This window comes from Cyprinodon tularosa, unplaced genomic scaffold (assembly GCF_016077235.1).
Source record: "Cyprinodon tularosa strain WSP-4 unplaced genomic scaffold, ASM1607723v1 ctg529, whole genome shotgun sequence".
NCBI classification, from domain to species: domain Eukaryota; kingdom Metazoa; phylum Chordata; class Actinopteri; order Cyprinodontiformes; family Cyprinodontidae; genus Cyprinodon; species Cyprinodon tularosa.
In genome coordinates, this window is record NW_024039262.1 from 75,853 (window position 1) to 101,287 (window position 25,435).

A 25,435-nucleotide genomic window follows, 5' to 3' on the forward strand; every position below is an offset into this window, starting at 1 on the left:
TAACACACACCAAAGTTTACATTTGATATGAGTAGTTTTCCGAGGACAGTTATAATTTGATGTCACAGAGCACTTGGCTTACAGCAGTATCATGAGGAGGAGTGTGACTGTAGCAGGCAAACTGCTGCTTCACCAGATGTCTGGATGGATGACTTCCGCTCATGTGTTTATATTTCTGATTGCACTCATGTTGGACTGCAACTGATGATATCACACATGGTTTAAGTTCCCAAAGATCCTCCTGAGTAAGTGTCTGATTTAGAATAGAACAGAAAGTAGATTTTTGTTTCCCTTTGTCCAGATAACCTAACCAGATCATACAGTCAAAGTTTTCTATCTAAAGAAAACCAGTTGATTGAATTGACTCATTCACTCGAATGCAATCCCTCACACTAAGCATGCTTGTAGCGACAGTGGAGAGGAAAAACTCCTCTTTAACGGGAAAAAAAACCTACAGCAGAACCAGGCTCAGTGTGAGCGGCCATCTGCCGAGGCCGACTGGGGTTCAAGGAGACAGAAGCAGAGATACAAAAAGAAGCAGAGATACAAAAGGCAACTGTCAACCAGCTCCACAGGCAGCCTGGTCCAGAAAACCCACAGCCAGGCAGACGAACGCTGAGCCAGTTCCCATATCAGAGGATGAAGAGAGCACATCCAGGAAATCACGGTCAGAGAAACAGGACTACACTGAAAAATAGGGCGATCTTGGGGCGTGCTTCAGTGGCGCAGTGGTTAGCACACAGTACTATATAGTAGATATTTTTGATATAACCCCAGTATTGAAGCGTGGTCTGCACTATGCTATTCCATAGCGATGAGGAAGTGGAAAAATGCAAGGCATAAGTTTGTGCAACAACAGAGGGACATGAGGGCGAACAAGAGTGGGGATCAAGGTGGAAAAAGGATCCCAGCATTCTCGCGCACCTCGCTCTTCTAGCTGGTCCATCTTCATGAGTCGTTCTCCACAATGGCGGTCATACAAACAAAACGAGCTGGTAGGTACCAAACAGGAAATACGTATAGTGTAGAGCAAATTTAGATTTGACCAATGAGAGGCCTCCTGTCTGCGGTCACCTACAATTTTGGAGAGGTGCATCAGAGTGTCTGCGGAAGGGGAGGGGGCATATCTGCGTTAACTGTGACAAACACACCGACAACCTGGTTTCTGAGTATAAATCAGCCTTTAGTAGTTGATACGCGGCCGATCAGGGTTCAAATCTGACCTGTGGTCCTTTGCTGCATGTCTCTCCCCCTCTCTCATATCCTGTCCTGTGCAAAAAGAGTCACTAGTTGTGTAAAAAAATAAAAATAAAAATATGCCGATCTCCAACATCTTTAAACAAAGGTTTTGATGGCAGCAGCACAGCTGATAGTTCTCTCCAGGATGGAGTCACAGCCAAACAAGAGCAGACCAGATTAAAGTACTATGAGAAAAAGCAGAGATAGGATAAAGTTAGAGATTGAACTAATAGATTCTGCAAAGTGGGAGAGTAGAGATAGAATGAAGCAGAATGATGAAAAAGGGGTCCCTATGTCCTCCAGCAGTCTAAGCCTTTAGCAGCATAACTATAGAGATAGCTCAGCATAACCTGAGCCACTCTAACTATAAGCTTTATCAAAAGGGGTTTTAAGCCTAGCCTTAAAAGTAGACAGGGTGTCTGCCTCACAGACTAAAACTTATTGACAAAGGTTAAACAGAGATGCAGCTCTGTGTAGATTCACTGTGAAAATTGATCTGGAAATAAGTACATCCGTGTCCTGCCCCTTTCAGTGGATAAGTACAAGTATCTTCCAATTGAATGAGTATTTTGGCCCCTAAATCAAGATGCACTTAAACTTGAAATAAGATAATATAGATATTTATTTTTCTTTATTATATAAAGTGCAAAAATCCTAATCTGTGTGCAGATTTCACCGACCAAATCAAGTGAAAAGCATTAACTCCATCAATGTTGTACTCACTTTTAGTTTCAATAACTTTTTTGTCACTGAGATATTACAACATGAAAAGTCAGATTATTTTCCTATACTAACAAAAAAATGCGATTGCAATAAAATAAGGCTATACACTGCAAGTGTTTGTCCTGATAATAATTTAATTGTCCTCATTGAGCCTAAATAGAACACCAGCACAGGGCCAGATGAGAAGACATAAACAAATGTGGCGCCATCTACTGGCAGTGACTGAACTACCAGAAAGCCAGATGTTGGCCATTGACCCAGCTACTAAGTAAATCTAGACCGTTTTAACCATGCTATTATACCTTGTTCAAAAACCGACAGCTCGGAGAATATGGTTTAAAAGTGTTGCTACCAGCGATAGTATTATTAGCTTATTATCGACATTTACACACATTTGTTCCCTGAGTTTGAGCTCCAGCTTTAGAGAAACTCCAACTGTCAGACTGTTTACTCACTGGAGTTTTTCCCTTGGATAACATCTTCTTTTACCCTTTAAAAATAATAATATTATTTTTGAGGGTAAAAACCTGTCCAATAAACCCTATTTTTTTCTTTATAAAAAAAAAAGATTCGTACCTTGAAACCAAGTTAAAGATTATAACTTTGTTAATAATTCGTCTTTTTTTCCCCCCTCACCATTCTTTGTAGGACTGTTTTGGGGAATATTTTCTACCTGTTTCAGATTAAGCCACCTTTAGTTTGTGCCTTCAAGTCGTTGCCCATAGGAAGACGTCACTTGGATATAACCTAACGGAATATCTTCAGAACAGCTCCAAATGACACAAAACTCATATGGGTGAGTGGGAAATGATGTAATAACGTAAAATCAAGGGCCCAATGTAAAAAAAAACAGCTTTCCCCTTTAAGTTGAAAGCATTTACTGGGATAATCCAAACCCTTTATGTTCTTTATTTTTTTAGCAATTCAGACGTCGACTTCCTGGTATATTTTGGAAGAATGCTCCTCATGCTGTTGTCAATAACTGGTGGCTGGATGTGCTTCTGGATTTTTTAGCAGAGAGCTGAATTCATGTTTTTTTTTCATCAGGTCCTTAGGAAGTAAAGGATCTACCACCATGTGTGACTTACGGGTAATTTATGTTTTTCTGAATTAACAGCAGATGTAGAATTCAGTTCAGTTCAGTTTAGTTCATTTCTATAGCGCCAATTCACAACACATGTCATCTCAAGGCACTTTATAGTTTACTAGATCATACAGTCAGATTGATGCAAAGTTTTCTATCTAAGGAAAACCAGCTGATTGCATCGACTCATTGACTCAAAGGCAATCCTTCATACTAAGCATGCTTGTAGCAACAGTGGAGAGGAACAATGAGAGACACAACTTCCACAAAGTTCTGCTTTTGGGAACTTTTCCAAAATGTTTTGGTTCTTTGAGATGGGTTTACAATTTCCTTTGTGCATTTGAATTGAACTGAGATTATTAACATCTGCAGGTGTTTGGAAGTTTTTCTGAGCTTCTGTGACGTCCTGGAGGAAGCAGTGTCGGGCACCTGGAGTTATTTTGGTTGACTTCAGTTCAGGTTTGGTAGCGACTTTTTGGTATCCGTGGTTTAAAGGAAAAGGAAAAGTCCGGTCATATTCAGAATTTAAACTTCTGAAAGTATTTTAAATATTAAATTATTACAAACTGTTCAATAAATTATAAGTGTTTTTAATTAAGAGTAATTTTTATTTGAATGTGTTTTACTGGAGGCATCCATGTTTGTCAAAGAACACTACTGCCACCTACAGGTTTGTGACGTCACGGTGTGGTATTGGCTGTCGATCAAGTCCCAGTGCTGTATCTGGTGTTTGTCACAACATGCTATTATCCAAGTCATCTTAAAAACATTCTTCTTCCAAATGTTGGCTCCATATTACGTGTTTTTTCTCTGGCCAGAAGTTTGATGGCAAATCCTCCCTCTTCACGTTGGCAATCCAACGACGAACCCGTCCGTGGAGGATCAGGAATCAGAAAGGTGAAATGACTCATTTTTTTTCCTTTTTCAATGGTGAAGTCCTCTGGAAATCTTCAATAATTGTTGTTGATTGCAGATGTGTCTAGTAGTTTCCATTGATTTTGCTTGTAAAGCACTAGGCTTACTGCACCTTGACCAGGTATAAATAAAGATGATGACAATTATTCCTTGCTGTCCAGACTTTTGCTTTAACTCAAAATCCTTGAAAATTAAATGTTTTTGTTTCCCTTGTTTAGAACATTTCTCATTTGTTCTTGAATTTTATTGGTATGCTGCTTATTGGGAACCTTTGGCCTATTCCATGTCGTCAAACTGGTTCATGATTCTACTGGTCTGGCAATAATTAGGCGTAGGTGTGATGAGGGACATTTAACCAAGCTTTCGTGGATTTCATATAAGGAATAACAAATTAAAGCGGATATTTTTGACATATATTTGTAACAAAAATGCAAATAAAATTAAAAAAAATTACTGCCCAGAAAACTGAGGCTTAAATTACCCTCCCATGTGACCCGATTCATATACAGATCAGACGCCTCTGAGCTACATCTTTTCTCTCCATCCTCCAAACCTTCTTTTGTCCTTTGCCTTCGGTGTTTTCTCAGTTTTCACAGCCTCGTCACTCTTAGATTTCTACATCTCAGTGTGGGTGATAATGTGGTGTCTGCATTTCTGTCCCTTCACAGATTAACCAAGCCTTTGTCGGGGTGGGTGTTAACCGGGGGGGACAAAGCAAAGCCCCTCCCTGCTGCTGAGCCGGGGGTTTTGGCAGGACCCCTCGTCAGGGGAGGCTTTAAAAGGGTGGGGGCGCGTGGCTCCTCTCACTCTGACAACAGGACCTAAGGGCATCAGAGCAAGGTGAGTGTCCCGTCCCTCAAACAGTCAGGGCAGCGTGGCCAGGGCGCAACGGCGCGTCTGGTGTTACGCACATCTGTGTTCAAACCCCTGCCATAAAAAAATACAGCCGGGCTGTAGCGGCCTTAGGGCCCGAAGTGCATCACCACACCCAACAGCAGAGATAAAAAGCAGGGGTGGTGGAAAACTCTCAATGGCTGCAGCATTTTCAGGGAGGAAATGGATTTTGATAAAGAGATAGGATGGGTGGGAGGGCGAGGCTAATGTGGTGAACGGGCAACAACTAATAGACGCCAGCAGTTTCAGAGTTACAGTTTTTTTTTTTTTCAATTTTCACACATGAATTTACAGCATATTCCCACCACTCAACAATCTGTCTTAGATTATAAGGTGTATTTGGGATTAGAAGCAAACTGTGCACCTTGTTGAATGTTCTCCTGTGTCCTGCTAAGTTTACCAAGCTGGTACCATTCATCTGTTTCTCTGCTTTCAGATGAAAGTATTCCCTCTCTGATTTCCAGTCACACCTGTTCTTTTGTTATTGTTTTTTTACAGCAGCTCTTTTCTTTCTATTTCTAGACAAGATGACTCACCACTGCACCAAATTCTCCGGCCACTGGAAGGTGAGTCCGCAGGTGTTGGCCTAGACTATGACATCACCTGGGCTTTTCAAACCGTAAGGTATCCCAAAGCTGGGACTTATCATACGAATTAGTAAACCTAACAGTCCGAAGTCAAACCTTTTTGGTTCTGTTGTGAGTTTGAGGCTAATCGTAGTCTGGATTAGCCTTTTTTTTTCATAGCCAGCCTTTGTTTCCCTGACAGATCATTGTCTACGATGAGGAGTGCTTCCAGGGCCGCCGCCATGAGTTCACCTCAGAGTGCTGCAACGTGATGGAGTTTGGCTTTGAGACTGTGCGCTCCCTCAGAGTGGAGAGTGGAGCGTGAGTACAACTGCAGCACAAAATGCCACGCTGTCGCTAAAGTCAATGTGGAACAATCAAAATAGTAAAGTGAATACTGCCGGTGTTCTGTCAGATGAGCATACCCAGCCAGACCAGCGTACCCATAGTTAATACCCGTATATCCCTTTAAATCAATCAATCAACTTTATTGTCAACTAAAATTAACATTGCAATCGAGATTTCAGTACAAACCGTTCGCATACATCACATACATTAGGGTGGGTGGGGGGGTTGAGAGGGGGAACGGTTTTACTGAGGCCATGCGTGCTGCAGAACGCTGCCTTTGGTGCGTTCTTATGGCTTCCCAGGCCCCCAGTGTGAGGCAGTTCCCTATAGCGCTGCCTTTATCTCTGTGCCACATTTTGGAGAAGTTTATCCCTTAAGTTAAACTACCTCAACGGGAGTGTATCCCTTTAGTCATGTACAAAAAAAACTATTTGATGACTTAATTTTTGGTCTTTTTAGAAGTGTATGTCGATCTTACCCTAAATTGTTCTTTTTTAGTATATTACTAAAGGGATGCATCCTCATTGAGGTAGTTTAAAGTCTATTTTTCGTACAAAACTAAAGGGATAAACACAAATCTGTATTGACTATGGGTATGCTGGTCTGTCGGGGTATGCTCACCTGGCTGAACACCGGTACTAAGAGCTGCTCTCCTTGCTTCATGCCAGCTGGGTGGGCTATGAGCATGCCTCCTACCAGGGACAACAGTTCATCCTGGAGAGGGGAGAGTACCCCCAGTGTGATGCGTTTGGAGGCAGCAACGCCTATCACATTGAGAGGATGACTTCCTTCAGACCGATTGCCTGTGCTGTAAGTCTCTACTTGTCTGTGTTGCTTTAGGTAAAGCTAAATTAGATAATTGCTTTATTCCTGTCAGACCAGACCAACAGCTTCGCTGTTCTTGTGTTTGTGCCTCTCCTTCCTTGTAAACCCCCCCATACAGAACCACAGAGAGTGTCGTATGACCATCTTTGAGCGTGAGAACTTCATGGGCCGTAAGGGTGAGCTGAGTGATGATTACCCCTCCCTCCAGGCCATGGGCTGGTGCAACAATGAAGTTGGATCTTTCAGGGTCCAGTCAGGGGCGTAAGTGATCCCAGCTGCCTATCTAGACATCTCTCTATATTTTAAACGTAACTTTAACACATTTTGTCACCCCCTCAACCCCTCTCTCTCCACAGATTTGTCTGCTACCAGTTCCCTGGTTACCGTGGCTACCAGTACATCATGGAGTGTGATCGTCACGGCGGGGACTACAAACACTTCAGAGAGTTTGGCCCCCAATGCCAGACCCCTCAGATCCAGTCCATCCGCCGTATTCAGCAGTAACAGCCTCCCCAGTGAAATAAACCTGATCACCATTTGACCCTTCACCTCTGACCTCTGCTGTCCTCTGATGCTGAATAAACTGTTTTTCTTAAATCCTACCGATTTACACCAGTGTATATGGTTATGTAAGGAAGACGTGTTGCACTTTTTACTCACAATTTTATCAAATATGTTTCCTCCTCCATTGGTCAAATGATGGCGCTCAGGGTTACCTTGCTTTAAGTGGCTAAATTAGTAAAGAAAAAGACCAATAAAGAACCAGATAAACGGTTTATCTTTTCAGGTTGAATTTTGTATAACAAAAATTTCCACTTTTTACTTTCCATCTATGAATCTGAGCAGCTTTTAACTTCCCACCAAACACCAGAAATCATATAAACATTTGTTTTTAAGGCTAAATCTGGTCGGTCCATCATTGTCTTGATTTAGTCCAAAACTCATTATGGAAAATTGGGCTTTGTTTGGTTGGTCTGATTTTGTCCAACTTTAGTCCAATAATACACGTCAAAAAGAGGTTCACTGAAAAAAATGATGCAATCGCTTTTGGCATTTACTAAATCATGTTTAGTTACTTTAACAAAAATTTTAATGTCCTACCCTGCTAACATGAAACAACTGAGTTAAAGTAACTAAATATGATTTATGAAGTAAATGCCAAGAATGGTTCTGTTCATTTTTTCAGTGCTGCAAACCCAGTTTTCAACATCTTTTCAACAATCGGAAAAATACAACTTTTCACCGTTCACATTAAAAATAACTAAATGTAAACGTCGTTTTGATATAAATCATGTCTTCTTTAACCCGCTTGTTTTATTATTTAGTTTGGCTGTTTATGGAGCCGACCTTTTTAAATATTTGTTTAAATATTTCATTTTTGTATCTCAAATGTTTACAAAGTTTTAAAAAATTGATTGTTTCAAATACATTTTAATAAGTTTGAGAGATTTGCTAACATTTGCCGACCAAAGGATGGGGACAGGACCATCAGTTTATTCTGGGGACCTTCATTCACATTATAATTTCAGTTAAGGTTGACAGTTATGTTGTTAAACTGCTACATTAATCAATATTATGAATCAGATTTTTTATAATAAGAATAATAACAATTAACCAGTCTCTTCCCCAACTGGTTTATTCTTCTTTTACCTTTTGTGATCTTATTCTTTGGGAGAAATCACACTTCTGGTCTTTTAATCCAATAAACACAAGTGATAGCACAGGGCCTAAAAATAGTAGGGAGGAACCTGTAAATTTACCTTTAAAGCCACTTTTATTTAGAATGAAATTGAACAGAAAATCCCGTTAATATCCTGCAATATTTAAAAAGTGCATTTCAAACTCAAATTCACTTAAAATTCTAAACAAACTAATATATTAATATTTGTACATTTGTTTTTTTAAGGTTCAAATGATTGACCATGTTGTAGTATAATCTAACAGAATAACACAACAAAATATTTATAACTTCATACCTAAAACAGCCTCCATCTTTCATTAAAGCAAAGGTTTGATTTTAGAGGACATTTATCCAGACCTATTAAAATGTTACAAACCTTATTATTATTTATTTTCTCAGCGTCCTGTCTGGCCATGTGGTAATAAGAATAATTGTCTTGATGCCAAAAGAGAGCCCAACAGATTTTACTTTCATAAGTGGAGCAGTACGGCTATCGCCATAATGTTCCCCTTGATTTATGCATATAAATAGCTTTGTTATAATTCATCCAGGGGGTATTAGAGATTTTCTGGACAGTGGAATGTAAGTAAAACAGGAAAGGAAAAACAGGAAAAAGGAGAAAAGATGAAAGAAAGAGGAGATAAAGGCAAGACAATGATAAAACATCCTCAGTCTGCTTCATCACCTGCAAAGAGATGTAAAAAGAACAGCACAACCAACGGATATAGAATGCGAGATACAATGAAGTAGCACCTTGATACTATTGCTGAAGTATAAGTAGTATTATCTAAACACGTATAATGCGGTATCTGAAGATCAGAATATGGGCTTTCTGTATGGAAGTGAATCTCTGAGTACCTGGAGCCAAGCACCTGTAGTTGTTTGTGAGAGTGCACTTGTATATGTAAAGTTTATCCAACAGATACGTTTTTTGTTGCTTTTGTTCAGTAAAAGTAAGTTTTAAGATATTTTGAGGCGATAATACACTTTAAAGCGTCACTATATGGCCCATTTACCGATTTAATGCGTAATTAAAAAAAAAAAAAATTGTTGAGAGGACCGTGGCAACCAGCGGAGCTCCGAGGGTAATAGCAGCCAGGTCTAACCCCAGCCCGTCTGCAGCAGCCCTCTCTCTGCATAGGTGTGTGAAGGACCGCTGTTTTTTTTTTGTTTTATTTGGCAAACTATTCATTTGACTGGTGTTTATCTGACTATGTTCATTATTATTCCCCCACTAAATGAAAAAGTTATCATTTATTATCATCTAGAGACTATTAATAACAGGAGATAAAATGCAGCTCCAGATGAGCAGAGTGTGTGGTGATGTCATCAGTACGATTCTGTTCCAATTGACCCCGATTGATGCTGTTTTCTTCTCAATATCATACATGGCGAGAACTGTACTCGAGTTCTTGTGGGTTGAAAAAACGGTAATTGTCACAGGGGGTACTGCCACCCAGGGGCGTCTCTAGGTTTAAGAGACAAGGGTGGCTCAGCCCCCAGAAGATAATGCGCGCGCGTAGCGCACGCCGAATTTTTTCAGTGCACCTGCTAAGGCGTTGTCTAAGACAAGCGTGTAACTTTGTGTTGAAAGTTGGTGGGGACGGCTCATAAGGAAAGGGAGCTACCTGCGCGACGCCTTTTTTTTTTTGTTGGAAAGGATAAAGCCAAAAAAATGCGAATAACATTTATCAATTTAATGCTTATAGTTGAAAACATAACTGTTACAATATTCACTTATATATTTTGTGCAAAAAATATCACATAAATCTAAACAGACAGTACAAATCAAAGAAATCAAATAAATATATCAATTTTGTAGAACATTTATTGATGGTCAATTTTGGGTCACTTTTTAAAATTAATTTACTTTTAAACCAGGACTCGGACAAGATCTTATGGGACCTTAAGCAGAATATGATTAAGCAACTCCATCTTTCTGTCAAGAACATCCACTAGCAGGGTATCCAGGGGGGGATTTACCATTAGGCAATACTAGGCAGTTGCCCAGGGCCCCAAGTTCTGGGGGCCCCATAAAACTCTGTTTCCATGTATGGTTAATACAACTAATCCTTATTTGTGCTCATTAATTATGTTTTTGATAAAAATCCTTTGGCTAAAATGCCATCAGAACGCTGATAAATAGAGAGGAAAAAGGGACAAGAAGAGAGGGACAAAACCTAGAACAAATAATGGATGTCTATTCTATTAACATTTCTCTATCTGTAGAATGGGTCTGTTTTATGGGTTTTCTTCTCAGGGGGCCCCCTGCCTGTCTTTGCCTAGGGCCCCAAATTTCCTAAATCCGCCCCTGAGGGTATCAATACTGATTTGATAGAATCTGGGAGAGCGGACTATGTTCAACCATCCATTTTCTTTAACCTTATCCCTCAGTGGGATCAGGAGGTGCTGGTGCATATCTCTAGCCACGTTCTGGGTGAGAGGTGGGATCACCCTGGACAGGTCACCAGTCTGTCGCAGTATGTTCAACCAGCTTAAAAGTAATCGGTAATCAGATTTATTATTTGCACTTTTACTAAGTGAACTTTCTAACTCCCTTAAATCTGAAATTCCAATGCCAAAATTGTTTAAATCTTTTATCTTTGGACCCCCTGCAGAGTGACGTCACACCTGCAAGATCCTATCCTTACCTTTCTGCTAGATTGCAAAAAGCAGCTTGCTCATGAGTTGTCAACTTAACACGCTAAATCTTAAATGTACGTGTACATATAAAAGAAAAAGGGGCGCAGTGCTTGCTACTGAATGGCAACTAGGGGTGTGCAAAATAATCGTGACGATGATGCATCGTGATTCTAATTTTCGTGATCTACTGCATCGATTCTTGATGCCAAGAATCGATTATTAATTTTAAAAAATGAATAAATAAAATTGCATGAATGGTTGGCGAACATCAGCCAAAAACAAGTGTAACACAACTTCCAGTCCAGAAGATGTCGCTGCAAATGTGTTGACGCACGCTGCCTTGTGTCACAAGCATTTCCGGCCGTGGGATACTGTGCCGAGTCATTCAAAAACAAAACATGGAGGAGAAAATATTGCAATGCATCGCAATAATTCAAGTATCGTGATGCATCGTGATAGAATCGCATCGTGGCCTATGAATCGTGATTCGAATCGAATCGTGACTTCTTTGGCAATACCCACCCCTAATGGCAACACTATCAAAGTCAGGAAAAAGTTTTAAGTAAAGCCGGGATTAAAACAGTAGCTACAAGAAGCTTCAAATAAAAGGTGTTCTTTATGTTCAACCTAAACACCAACTCCGATAGACCATCAGTAGAGCAGGTGTTTAAATTAATCAATCACTGCTGCGAAAGCTTATAGCAGTGAAAGCTAATATACCACAGCCATCACTTAATAAACGCAAAATAAACAACCCTCTAAAAACGGAAAACTGTAATGGACTGAAAGTCCTGTTTTTTATGTGGGAAATTATTTGCGTGTGTTTTAGTATAATTCTGATATATTGGCGCTGCTGTCTGTTTCTATGGCAACGATACTGAATGTAGTGTAGCTTAGAGACCTGCATGGGTCGAGTTTTACCAACCCGCACCCGCCCGAACCCGTTAGGATGACTACCGAACCCGACCCGTCACCCGTGGATATCTTCAATTCAAATGTTATGGGGAGAGGTTGGAGGGGGGTGATGGGGAGAAAGCGAGAGGCAACAGATTCTTTTTTCTGAGTTTTTTTGTCGGGGTTTGTGGACGGTGAGCAGCGGGGAGAACTTTTTTATTTTCTTTCTGAGGAGCGGCATGAATGGGGTTTTAATCAGATATACTCAGCACCGAAAACAAAATACGTGTACAAAATATTGGTGGGGACATGTCCACACCAGTCCTTAAGGAAGTTACGCCTATGATTGTTCAGATTAACTTGTCTTCTTTATTCGGTGCTTTACTGCATTTGTTTTGGGAAAATATGAGGAAAAAATAACTACAGAAAAAAAAATATATTTTTTAAAATCGCAAAATAATTATAGGGTGGCTAATGCCAAAGAAAGGGTGGCTGAAGCCACCCTTAAATAGGTCTAACGACGCTTATGCTGCCACCCGTAGCCCCCCCTCTAGAACCGTCCATGAATGTTTGCCAGGAGGGAGGGGGTCTGAAAAAACAAACGCTTCCTTCTCCAAGCACCGAGCTCCGGCCCCTTCCCCAGACTGATCCGCTCCATGTTTTACGTTTCTCTCCCCGCCGCAGTGGGAGAGGAAGTCAAACCGAGTAGAGGCGCTACCGTGTTAGCAATAAAAAAATAAATAAAAACATATAGATAGATAAATGTACAGCAAGGAGGGTCTTTAAACGAACATGTGTCATATTTGTACTTGGGGACGACACCTTTAACCTAAAGGAGCGGGCTCCGTGGACTGAGGCAGCGGAGGGAGACTGCTGCTCCTCAGGCAGAGAGAGAGAGAGAGAGAGGGGGGGGGAGAGAGGCTCCCCGATCACCGACAGCCTGAGAGCAGGAACCGCACACTGGCTGAAACAACGACCTGCTTTTACTTCTTCTGAGGAGATTCCCCCTCCAAAAAAAGGTGGAATAGTGTTTCTTTATTCGGTGCTGAAGGAATCCAGCCGCATCCTGAACCATCGCCGCCTTAACGGTCATTAACCTGGGCTCACCGCCGCGCTGCCTGCCTTCCTCCCCCGGTCCCCGCCAGCCCAGAGACTGCCTCTATGCGCTGGCTCCTGGAGCTCCTCAACCAGCCATGGACTGTTTTTATTATCTTTACTGATATTTTTCTCCCGGAGTTCCCGGACCGCGGGGGGCTGTTCCTCGGAAGTGCAGCCAGACTTCCCCAATAACAGGGAGACGGAAGCAGCCGTTAGCGGCTTTATTTTAGGCAAACTGCGGCATGGTTTGGGAGCAGCGCCGCTGTTAGCCAACCAGCCTGCGGTAGACAGTCGGCTGATCCTGGGGGAACATTTTAATGAAGCCTGGCTGCTTCTTTAGCCTCCTGGCTAACAGCTTCACATTCAGCTAACTAGCATCCTGGCTAACTAGCACCCGAACATCGGCAGGAGGCTACAGCGCGTTAGCTCCACGGCGCGTGGATTTGGGCTGTGATTAGTTCATCGGGGCCGCTGTGGATTTTAGAGCAAAAAAACCGCTGAAGGTGTTTTTATCCGCGTGTTTTTTTTTACCAACAGTATCTTTGGCGTGATTTGTGCGCCGCGCGCGGAGAACTTCAACCGTAACAGGAAGGAAGCGAGAGAAAAAAAGGACAAGAAACCCTGAAGGATTGAAATCATCATGACTGCTGCCCGTTTTTCACCGTCAGACCGCCCGGGCTCATCTGTACCAACAACCGCTTAGGATAAACATCTATTTTTGTTTAAACCCCGTCCTAGAAGGCCTCCTGGAAATCACCCCCCTCCCTCCTAAATGTGATGCTTTGAGCAAAACGAGCCACACGTGTCTCTGTTTGTTTGCCGTGAGGCCAAAGAAGCGATCGAGTCACAATTGTGCACATTTCACTAAAAGTGAAACAATTTCACCATCTGAAGGGGCAGGAGGACCGAGGAGTGAAACCCCATGAGGACCTGGACCAGAACCGATCCTTTGGACGCGGTTTTCAGCAGGGAATCCCGGGAGACGCGCAGGATTTGACAGCTGTCCCCTAACGGAACTAGCCCCCCCCCCCGGACAGAGGCTGCAGCTCACCGCCTGATCTCATCTGTTGACCCCCGTCCACCTGAATGCCCCCCCACCCACCTCCTGCATGATTTTATTTCTTATTTCTAAATGATGGTGGCTTGTGGTTAGCAGCCACAGAGAGACACGATTCCGCTTCCTCCAGACCCCCCCTCCCCTTTACCACCCCCCCACCCGGCATCTGCTAGAAGGAACACAAACAAAAAACACTTTTTTTTAATCCCTCCTAAATAATTTTTAAAAAGCACCACAGGAAGCCTGATTGTTCTACTAGTTTGTTCGTCCAAAGGGTGGAAACATGGCGGACCTGGAAGCGGTGCTCGCCGATGTCAGCTACTTGATGGCGATGGAGAAGAGCAAATCTACTCCTGCGGCACGCGCCAGTAAGAAGATCATCCTCCCTGAGCCCAGGTAAGCTCATCAGCGAGGCTGAGCGATGCTGACTGATTGTTGCTTTTAAAATGGTCAGTCTGTGGAGCCATGGAGGAGGAAGGAGGCGTGTTTACTGTCAAACCTGCCTCTGCTCCACGTTGGTTCACAAAGGAAAGGGATGCATTAATAGAAGTGTTGCACCGATTCCTTTTTTTGGCCCCGATACCGATACCTGGCTGTGCAGTATCAGCCAATACCGATACTATGTGTTTGAAATTGATGTGTGTGAATATATGAGGAACTGCATCCTACTTGGATGTAAATTAATTGCCATCATGGCTTCGTCAAGCTGCTGCCTACCTTTGTGAAGCAGGAAAAAGTCTAATACAAAGTTAATCCAGTAGAACTTTTTATTGCCTACCTGGAATGGGTGACAATAGTTGAATAAACTTTTGGCTCCCTAAGAGGTGTCGGGGCCCTATTTGTTATGCTTGCCGATACCGATACCACCATTTTAAGCCGGGAATACACTGCGATTTTTAATATTTTATGAAATTGTTGTACGCAGCTCACACCGTACGACGAAAGCTCAGGGAACCAGAATAACGGGTCCGCCCCTTAAGAATGGGGAGTCGTTTGGGTTCTTTGTTAGGCTGCAATACTCAATACTGGTCTATGCCTCTGAAAGGGGGGTCATTAGGGGGAATTGTTGGCCTGGATGATGATAACAGGAAGGAATAAACTCTATAGCTGCATTGTAGGTTTTTGAAAGCTAAAATCTGAGGTCCCCCCCCTTTTAAGGTTAGTTTTTCTTAAGAAATCTGGCTTCTTTCACGCCCCTCTCAGACCACCTGCCAATCGACCTTATAGTAAATACTCCGTAACTTTGCTCAGCTGTGCTGCAGACGCCTGTTGCTGCTACTGTAAATAAACATCAGTTCAATCTATACATTTAAATATTTATTCATTACAAAAATACTTTTTAAACCCACACAAAAATCAAATGTTGCAGTAAATCATGGGATTTTTATTTTAAAAATTGAGTTGTTGTAGTAGTTGATAGCTGTAGGCAGGAAGGATCTTCTGTAGAGGTCTGTCTTGCATCTGATCTGGAGAAGCCTCTGACTGAAGACATTCTGTTGTTGTTTAACAGTCTGCTGAAGACGATGCTGTCTGTTGTCCATAATGTTCTTCACTTCTTGTAAAATCATCTCCTGAGTTTCCAGAGGAGCTTCTAGAACACAGCTGACCTTCTTTAACGGCTTGTTAAGCTTCTTTAAGTCATTTGCTCTGATGCTGTTATTCCATCAGCATTTTTGTGCTAAAAGCCCTAAAAAGAAAAGGCGACAACATATTTGAACAAAGAAATGGCTGAGCATACGTGGCTACTGCGGTCTGCTAGTTTTATAGAAAGAACTCCATTTTACTCAAACCCCCTGCCTCCGTCTTTTCATCTGAGAGGAAGAAGAAGAAGAATCCTTGTTTGTATACTGAGCGATTTTCCCACGACAGTCGGGAGAAAACCTCCTGAGCTTGCGAGTCCTGATCAGGAGGCGATTGTTAGAGGCTGATCGCCCCTCGTTACTTCCTGGGCACTACATGATGCACGATCACGCTGAAAGTTGGCCCGATCAATAAATTCTCGCATGACAGGAAAGTCGCTGAAAAGGGCAAAAAAATCGCACAGTGTATGCCTGTCTTTACTGCAGGATCTGTGCCCGGTCTGATACTGGTATCAGTATCGGTGCAACACTAATTAAAATAGACCAAAACCTTTTTTTTTCTCTTCAGTTTTCTGTAAACAATGATGCAGCTCTGCTTTCTTGCAGCCAGACACCGTAAAATGAAACATCCACTACATGATTTGCATGTTTTTTAATGGGCCAACTCAGCTTCTCTTGGCTTACACTGCTTTCTGTCCTCCTGTTTTTTTCTGGCACATTTTCAATTATTTTCTTAAGAAATTACATTCATACAAGTTTATAGAAGGGATGCATGGTCTGTGGATAGTGTTAGTAGTTTTGAATCCTACAAAAATCAACAGAATAACAAGAATATCGTCAACGTTTCTACTACACTGGAAAAACAATCTAGAAATAAGTAATTTCTAAAATCAAGGGTATTTACCCTTAATTTGAGTAGGTAAATGAGTTTGCCAATTAAATGAATATTTTTCTGCTTAAAATAAGATAATAAGATAACATGCACTCAAAATAAGACAATGCAATTGTTTTATCTTATTTTAAATGTAAATTTTCTTGTTCCATTGGCAATGTCTCTGTTACCTCCAAGAACAAATGCACTTATTTTAAGAAAAAATGTCTTATCTAGATTTAGATTTTTTTTCCAGTGTAGATGGTGACTCCCACAACAGGATGTAGGTTATTTAATGTCTGTCTAGGTTTGATTTGAAAAGGTGCCTCTGATGAGGAACTGACATGAAAGAGTCAACAGGAGGAGGTTTCTGTTTTTATAGCTGCTTTAATTTTAAAGGAAAAGTCTGATCAGCAAGGAACAATCAATGGATCATTATTTATACCTAAAAATGAATACGTTCACAGATATAGCAACACCTCAATCCTGACATCTTCCCGCAGTGACGTCAGATCAGCATACCCATAGTAAATACCCGTATATCCCTTTTAGTTTAGTATGAAAAATATACTTTAAACAACTTAGCAGGTGTTTATCCTTTAGTCATGTACAAAAAACTATTTAATTACTTACTTTTTGATGTTTTTTGAAGCGTACGGCGATCTGACCTTAAATTGTTTTTTTGTACAAGACTAAATGGATACTTGCCCATCGAGGTAGTTTAAAGTTTATTTTTCGTTTTAAAACTAAAGCACTAAATGGGGCTAAACTAAAGGAATAATGTGGACTAGTATGAAGGAATGGAAATCCGACATGTTGCGCATGCTTAGTGAGTATTGGTATGCTGATCTGACAGAACACCAGCAGTGACGTCACGGTGCGGTAAGCCTAGCACCATTCTCCCCGCTTTACAAGCTAAATCAATGGGAACTACTAGACACATCTGCAATCAACAACAATTATTGAAGATTTCCAGAGGACTTCACCATTGAAATTCACCAGAGCTATAGTGAAACTGACAATGCCCATGTGCATGGATAAAAGTGGGAAAAAAAAAAAAGATTATTTCCCTAAACTCTAGGCCGCTGTTCTGTCAGATGAACATAGCCATAGTCAATACCCATTTATCCTTTTAGTTTATCCCTTAAGTTTTGTATGAAAAATAGACTTTAAACCACCACAACGGGCGTGTATCCCTTCAGTCATGTTCAAAAAAACTATTTAATTACTTACTCTTTGATGTTTTTTTAAACGTATGGTGATCTGATCTTAATTTTTTTTATTATAAAGGGATATATATGCTCGTTGTGGTAGTTTGAAGTCTATTTTTCATACAAAACTAAAGGGATAAACACAAATCTGACGTCTTGTGCATGCGTATTGACTATGGGTATGCTGGTCTGACAGAACATGCCATTCCCCATTAACATGAATAAAAACAAATGAATCAATGGTAACAAATGTTACAGAGGTCTCAATTTCAACAGAAACTTATAAAAAAGAATCTTACAAAACATTATCAATGGATGTGAAACTGAGGAAACGGTTTACATGCATTTTATGTGATCTGAAGGCACTGATAAATCAGCCAACCAAGGAAAACACACAAATATTGGCCTATCGGCCCATGTATTGGTTTATCTTAAGATTTATCTAAGGCTGAAACTATTAATTAGATTAATCAATTATTGAAATAATTTGCGACTAGCCTTGTAATCGTACAGTACAGAGATTCTGCATGAAAGAGCCAGCCGCACAGAGCATTAATTAAACCAAAATTGTAAAAAATATTTAAACATTTCAGTTTCAAAATGAAAACTAGTCAGTATGCTTCTTCCAGAACTTATCAAGTTGCATTTTTTTTTAACTTCACCTTGTTTATATTTTGTATAAAAGGAACCTTTCGCTAGTTGTTTGATTAAATATTGAGAGATTAACTGATGAGCAAATGAATCGTTAGTTTATCCAGGAGGTGGATCCACTGGTTGCCTGAAACTTTCAGTGTTTTTTAAAGCAGCTTATGGGTCAGAGGCCAGTAGAAAGCGCTGGTAATGTGTTCTTTCCACGGTTTGTGCTCCACAGCGTTTCCTCTCATGTCTGTCATCGGCTCCCAGGCTTCTCTGACTGATAGCTGGACGCCGCAGTTTGTTTCAAACGTTTCCAGTAGCTGCTGCTGCTGCTGGGTCGCAGTGCAGCTGCTCTGTCAGAATACTGCAGCTCTTGACATGAACACCCGCCTTCATCCATGCTGTTAGCGAGCAGCCGCTGTTAGCAGGCCGTCAGACGAGACCAAAGCCCCTTTCCGATTGAAATGACGCGGCTTTCCCCTGTTTTTTCTCTTCCTTTGAAGCGTTTAGAGATGGGCGTTCAGCGCTGCTGCTGGGGGGTTTCAGAGGCCTCAGAGTGCTCGGGCTCAGGCTGTAGCGTGCATCTCGATAAAACAGGATGTGGTGGAAGTTTGGTTATTGAGAGTTTCTTTTCATGTGAGGTTTATGAATAAGGCAGTGCCACCGTCTTTGCTCTTTGAACCCAACAGAAATAACAGTTGAATGCATGAAGGATGCTTTTAGTGTCAGCTGTAAACTTCACTCTGACACTGAAACATGTGACCCGCCGGTTGCATTTGGAGTGAAAGGTGAATCTATAATAAGTGAAACATTGATTGCATGTGTTGATCATCATATTTCATGTTTAGCAGATTTATGTCTGATTGAATTGATCTAACACTAATTGGTAGCGGGAGCAGAGCGTAAATGCGGCGCTTAGATTCCCTCAGAAGCAGATTTTTATTGTTTGTTTTTTGCATTTGCTGGTGCCATTTGATGCATATCTTATTAGCAGCACATCACTTCTGGTTTTCAATCAGATAGATGTCCTTTTCCTTCCTCCACTGGGTTTACTGGTTTCGGTTCATGCTGATTTTACTCAGAAATGAGCTTGCGTAAAGTTAAAGCTTTCTTAAGCTTTGATAGCATCGTCTTTCTCATTGACTTGTTCTTTTTCTCTTTTTGTGGAGTCATAAACCAGTCAGGCAAATCAATAATATTTTACATCCGTATTCCTTCTAGGCGCTGGTAGAGGCAGCCGTTTCTAACACAGTGATGTTCGCAGGGTTTGCAGCTTTTCTGCATACATGTTTCTAGCAGGCCGCAGTTTGTGATTTGCATGGAGCGCCCGTTCCGGTGGTTTGCCCAGTCACTGCCAGGCCAGTTACATTCAAAGAGGTAATAACTGATAGGCATTTGTTAGCCACAGTGTACAAAAAAAGGATGTCGCTAATAGATGCACATGGTTTAAAACACACACAGAAAAACTTTGTCATTAAGCATATTTTTGAATGTTTTTGTTCTCAATAAAAACGAAGGAAATTGAAATATTTCCTGTTGACAAGCCAGTAAATTCCAAAACATGCAGAAAGCAGGTTTATGATGCCGGGACGCTTGGTTTTAAAAGAAAAGCTTAAACTGCAAGAAGTTTATTAAAAAAGGTAGTAGCTTTGTTGAAATATTCTGAGGTAAATATCAACAAAACCTGTAACTTCCTTATGGATTGCTTTTCTTTTCATTACCAAAATATTCTCACTGATTTCCATCACCTGTAAGGTTTAATTTTCCATTAAATTGTCTGATATCAGTTCATAAAACCCTTAAATGTTTCTTTGCAACATTTGCACTAAAACCTTGTGACCCAGTCAAAGGAATCAAAGTGACTCCTTGAAAGTGAATCATCTATTTTAAGCCACTTTATTTACATAATCTCATTTGAATTGACTGAGATGTTTCTATTTCTGTTTTTTTTTGTTCAGGTCATGTTACATAAAAAAATAAATGATTTTCCCCCTGCATTAGATAATTAATGTAAATATTTGTATTTTTACTAATGCACCAAGTTGGTTTGTTTTTACTACTTTCAGCATAAGTTGTTCTGTGAATGTTGCCATACTGGTTGACTTCCTTGACTGAATTGAAAAGCAACCCAATTGAATCATGACTTGATGTGCATCACTAATCACCAATTATATAATCATCAATTAAAAGTCCCTCCAGGCGGCTAAACTTCTTAATGGCATGCAAGGTTTTAACACACTACAGCCAAACTAGCTCAAATAAACTGGAGAGCTTTATGTTATTGCGTACATGTGCAAATAGAGAGGTAGATGTGCTTATCACAGTTTGATATAAATAAGATATGAGCTGGATGTTGAAAAGGACGGTCAGTTTATATATTGTCAATTAACATAATGCCATTTCACGTCACTGCACAGAGACAACAGATCATCCAATCGAATTCCTGTTTAAAGTTTTCTATGTAAGGAAAACTAGGTGATTGCTTCTGACCATTAACTTACACTGCAAAAAATCTAAATCTAGATAAGTCATTTTTTTTTCTTAAAATAAATGCATTTGTTCTTGAATTAAGGAGGTAAAAGAGACATTCTGCCAATGGAACAAGACAATTTACAGTTAAAATAAGAAAACACTATTGCATTGTCTTATTTCAAGTGCATATTATCTAATTATCTTATTTTAAGAGTAAAATTACTCATTCCATTGGCAGGCTTTCTCATTTACCTACTCAAATTAAGGGTGAATACACTTAATTAAGGACATTTTTTTTACTTATTTCTAGATTGTTTTTGCAGTGTAGCAGGACTCTGTTCTACTAGGTGAGAATGTGGTGGCAGCAGATATTGCAATTTGTCATGGATACAGCGACAGTGGAGAGGAAAGCTCCTCATTAACAGAAAGAAACCTGCAGCAGAACCTGCCGAAGCACTGATCGATAAATTCTTTCTATGTTTCAAAAGTTATCAGTAAACTAGATCCATAGGAGGCTCTGTATTGCAAAGAAGCCGTCAAGCAGATGAGAAGTTATTGGTTGAACTAACAAGTATTGCAGAATAGAAGAATAGAGATAGAAACAAGCAGAAGGGTGAAAAGGGGACCATATGTCCTCCAGCAGCCTAGTCCTATAGCAGCTTTTTATCCCCCCCCCGATCACCCAAACCTGATCCTAAGGATGGGAAAACTAAATGGTATGATCTTGATTTTATATAAACCCCCCCACATCATCTATTTCATCATCTTAATCCAAAGAATTTTCTAATATAGTTCAGCCTTAATTACAACGGTTTGTGCAACCTAATTAAGTTTGAAAGCACTCTTAACATATTGCTGCTGGAGAACAAATTAAAGAAATGTGATGAATTATCCTTTGCTGCTATGACAAAGCAGCAAAGGATACTTTTTAGGGCTTTCAGCACAAAATTGCATAAATTGCCAAGGCAGCGCGTTGCTCTCTAGTGAGCTTCATATTCCTCTTCTACTCGTTTGACTTCCAGATAGACGAGTCCGAGTAGCACCATCTCACTGCGTAGCTGAGTCCCACCTGGTTTTTAGACGTACAGTGTGAGCAGGTAAATTGAATCAGCGTCGGGTCTCGCAGTGTGAGAACAAATATCGTAAGCTGTGAACTTTTAAACCCTGCTGTTACGTGTAAACTGTGAACTTGAAAAAATCCTGCAGTGTTAGCCTGGCTTAAGGAAGCCAGAGTGCAGTCGGTGGGCTGTGTTGTTTCGCTCTTTTGTCCATTCACATCCCTCTCACCGGAGCTGCGGCGTATTTATGGAATGTAAACAGAGTTGTTTCGGCTTGTTAGATCAGCCATGGCGTTCAATGGCATTACGTAAATTAGCGGGTCTATGGTGTTCCCACAGCGAACCGATCAGAGGCGAGGCGTTTTACCTGGGTCAGCGAGCGTTTCCCACTGCAGCTGAAAGCTTATGGTTCCCGGGTTTAAACAGGTTTTTAGGTCAGTGGGAAATGCGGTATTAGTCATTAGCTGGCCTCTCTCTGCATTTCTGGTAGCATCTATTATTTTACTCACAAACTGATCAACCAGCAGTGAAGTATTTCTATGTTTTAGATAGGTCTGCAACTAGCGATTTTACGAATTTGCGAATTCATACGTCAATTTTTCCCCCGATTAATAATCAGAAACAAAAGGTTCCTTAAAGAAAACTTTTTTTTTACTGAATTAAACCAGGTGAAACTAAAATGTTTCCACTTGAGGAGTTCTGAATTGAACAAACTGACAGACGAAAAAGTTTTGTATTTATTTTAAATGCTAAATAGTCATATATTTTTGTACAATCTTGGTATAATTACATCTCTAAGTGGGTCGCTCTGTCAGCTAAAGGCATGTTTTTAGTTGACAATTATTTCAATAATCGATTACCATTAATCTAATTGATTATTCCAGCCCTATTTTTAGGTATATATTGTCTTAGGAAAAAGTAAAATTGTGTGCTGACAAATGGATGCACCTTTTGCTTTACATTTGCCCTCTCTTGATTTGTGTTTTATCTGATGGGATAAGAAAAGCTGCATATATTTAATCCTTTATGGACGAGTTTAGTCTGGTACAGGATGATAAATATAAGCAGTTGCCTGTATTTAAAGCTCAGCTATATCAGGGCTCTGCAACCTTTCATATCCAGAGAGCCATTTGGCCCCAAGTCTGGCGAGTAAAAGCTGTTTACAGCCACCAAATATAACCCGAATTTTTCAAAAAACAGCCCATCATGTTTTTTTTTTTAAATCTCATATAGGAAATTAGTTTCCATCTTAAACAACCAACAATTTATGCATTTTTAGCTTTTAAAATAATATTAAAACACATTATTTCCAGGAAGAAAAATACCTTTACCCCAGGCTCACACAGACTCCGGTCTTACCGTTGCGGTGCGGTGGGTGCGGCGCCGCAGTGATTCCAAGTCATTAAAAAGACGTAAACCTATCTCACTGGCTGCTGAGCTGTCCGGCTGCGGTTACCGAGACACTCCGGCGCTGCAGAAAATTCCGCAAGAAAGCTATCCTTGCGGCGTGCCGGAGCCCTCCGCAACAAGCTCTCGCAAATATCCTTATTTGGGCCGTGTTATCGCGTGAAGTTACGTGAACTCAAGTGAACTTCTGTTAAATCCCCGGACCTGTTGCCGGAGCCGCAGAGCCGCACCGCACCGTAGTCAAAAGGGCGGTGTGAGAGGGGGTGTGCGGGAGTTGCGGTCTCCGTCGGCTCGGTAACCGCACCGGAGCCAGTGTGAGCAAGGGGTTAGAAACATTTTTGGTTATTTTAAAGTAATTCTTTACCTTCATATAGAACCCACTTAAGCTTATAAGACTGGTATATATTATAGTACATAATTTAGCTCTTTATATATGTTTACACTATTAAGAGCCATTGTAGAGGGTCCAAAGAGCCTTATGTGGTTCTGGAGCCGCAGGTTTAGACCCCTGAGCTGCATGAACGTTGCAGAACGTCGTCTAGGAGGCAAAAACATGACATTTATTCTGATGAATTCAACGATAAAGAGTGAAAAGGGGGCTTGGACTGAAAACACAAGAGAATGGAAACCCTTCAGGTAGACACAGTTTACCTCCAGCAGTTCAGAGGTGAAACTTACGCCTACATGGGGCACAAAGGTTGTTTTTTTAATATAGAAAATAGAACAGCCTTTGAGGTTACATGCTATAAATGAGCTCCATTAGTTTCTACACACCATGATATCAAAGCTACTCAAATGCATCAACTAATGGACTTGTGGAGTAAATCAGTGCACCAAAAGACTCGCATTAATATGGAAATGTTTTTTTTTTCCAGTCAGGTTGTTTATCCAGTAATGTGTCCATTATATCCGATTGATATGGTTACATGATGTTTTTCTCCCTGTACAGTATCAAACAAACGCTGGCTGCACTTTAAGTCCTTCAGAGGACTGACTCAGATTTAGTTTGTAAAAGATCATAGATGATGTACACAAAGAGAGAGAGAGTGCAGACTGGCGCAGCACGGACTTCACTTGCGAAACCACTTCCTGCGAATAGCAGAACACGACGAACTTTAGCAACGCCTGCAAGCTGACAAACCTTCATGTATGGCCCTGGAACACGCCGGTAGCCAGCTTTTAGGTTTATGCTTGTTGTGGTGGCAGGTTGAAGTGCTCTGGAGGTAGCGTAGCGCTGCCACATTCTAAGCAATTCATGGTCCTTTAACAGAGAAGTGAGATTATGACTGCAACCCTGGAGGTTGTTTAGATGGGGGAGGGCTGGAGGATGAGCTCTTTTTTTTTTTTTTTTAAGGGACATTTGCAACTTCAATTAGACAAATCATATATATATATATATATATACAGGTGCTGGTCATAAAATTAGAATATCATGAAAAAGTTGATTGATTTCAGTAATTCCATTTAAAAAGTGAAACTTGTATATTATATTCATACATTACATACAAACTCATATATTTCAGATGTTTATTTTGTTTAATTTTGATGATTACAAATGACAACAAATGAAAATCTCAAATTCATCATATCAGAAAATTAGAATATTACTGAAGACCAATAAAAACAAAGGATTTATAGAAATGTTGGCCAACTGAAAAGTATGAACATGAAAAGTATGAGCATGTACAGCACTCAGTATTTAGTTGGGCCTCCTTTGGCCTGTATTACTGCAGCAATGCGGCGTGGCATGGAGTCGATCAGTCTGTGGCACTGCTCAGGTGTTATGATAGCCCAGGTTGCTCTAATAGTGGCTTTTAGCTCTTCTGAATTGTTGGGTCTGGTGTATTGCATCTTCTTCTTCACAATACCCCATAGATTTTCTATGGGGTTAAGGTCAGGAGAGTTTGCTGGCCAATTAAGAACAGGGATACCATGGTCCTTCAACCAGGTACTGGTAGCTTTGGCACTGTGTGCAGGTGCCAAGTCCTGTTGGAAAATGAAATCTGCATCTCCAAAAAGTTGGTCAGCTGCAGGAAGCATGAAGTGCTCTAAAACTTCCTGGTATGTGGCTGCGTTGACCCTGGACCTCAGAAAACACAATGGACCAACACCAGCAGATGACATGGCACCCCAAACCATCACTGACTGTGGAAACTTTACACTGGACTTCAAGCAACGTGGATGAAGTGCCTCTCTTCTTTTCCTCCAGACTCTGGGACCTTGATTTCCAAAG

General features: G+C 40.8%; 2 protein-coding genes across 3 annotated transcripts in view; both read left to right on the forward strand.

The window, feature by feature from the left end:
* Positions 1–4,685: 4,685 nt before the first annotated feature.
* On the forward strand, positions 4,686–7,196 carry cryba4 (crystallin, beta A4). 2 transcript variants are annotated; one of them, XM_038304224.1, is made up of 6 exons: positions 4,686–4,801; positions 5,378–5,421; positions 5,624–5,742; positions 6,438–6,579; positions 6,713–6,855; positions 6,951–7,196. In XM_038304224.1, exons 2-6 carry the CDS (start codon positions 5,383–5,385, stop codon positions 7,096–7,098), a joined length of 591 nt encoding a protein of 196 aa, XP_038160152.1. In that variant the 5' UTR covers positions 4,686–4,801; positions 5,378–5,382; the 3' UTR covers positions 7,099–7,196. The 2 variants fall into 2 exon arrangements, with proteins under 2 accessions (XP_038160152.1, XP_038160153.1); XM_038304225.1 differs by lacking the exon at positions 4,686–4,801 and having other exon boundaries at positions 5,354–5,421.
* A 5,284-nt stretch (positions 7,197–12,480) lies between these two features.
* Positions 12,481–25,435, forward strand: part of grk3 (G protein-coupled receptor kinase 3) — a 108,453-nt gene continuing 95,498 nt past the window's right edge. The window contains exon 1 of the mRNA XM_038304215.1: positions 12,481–14,363. Coding sequence (XP_038160143.1) covers positions 14,251–14,363 — 113 coding nt within the window. The 5' untranslated portion in view covers positions 12,481–14,250. The remainder of the gene's footprint in view (positions 14,364–25,435) is intronic.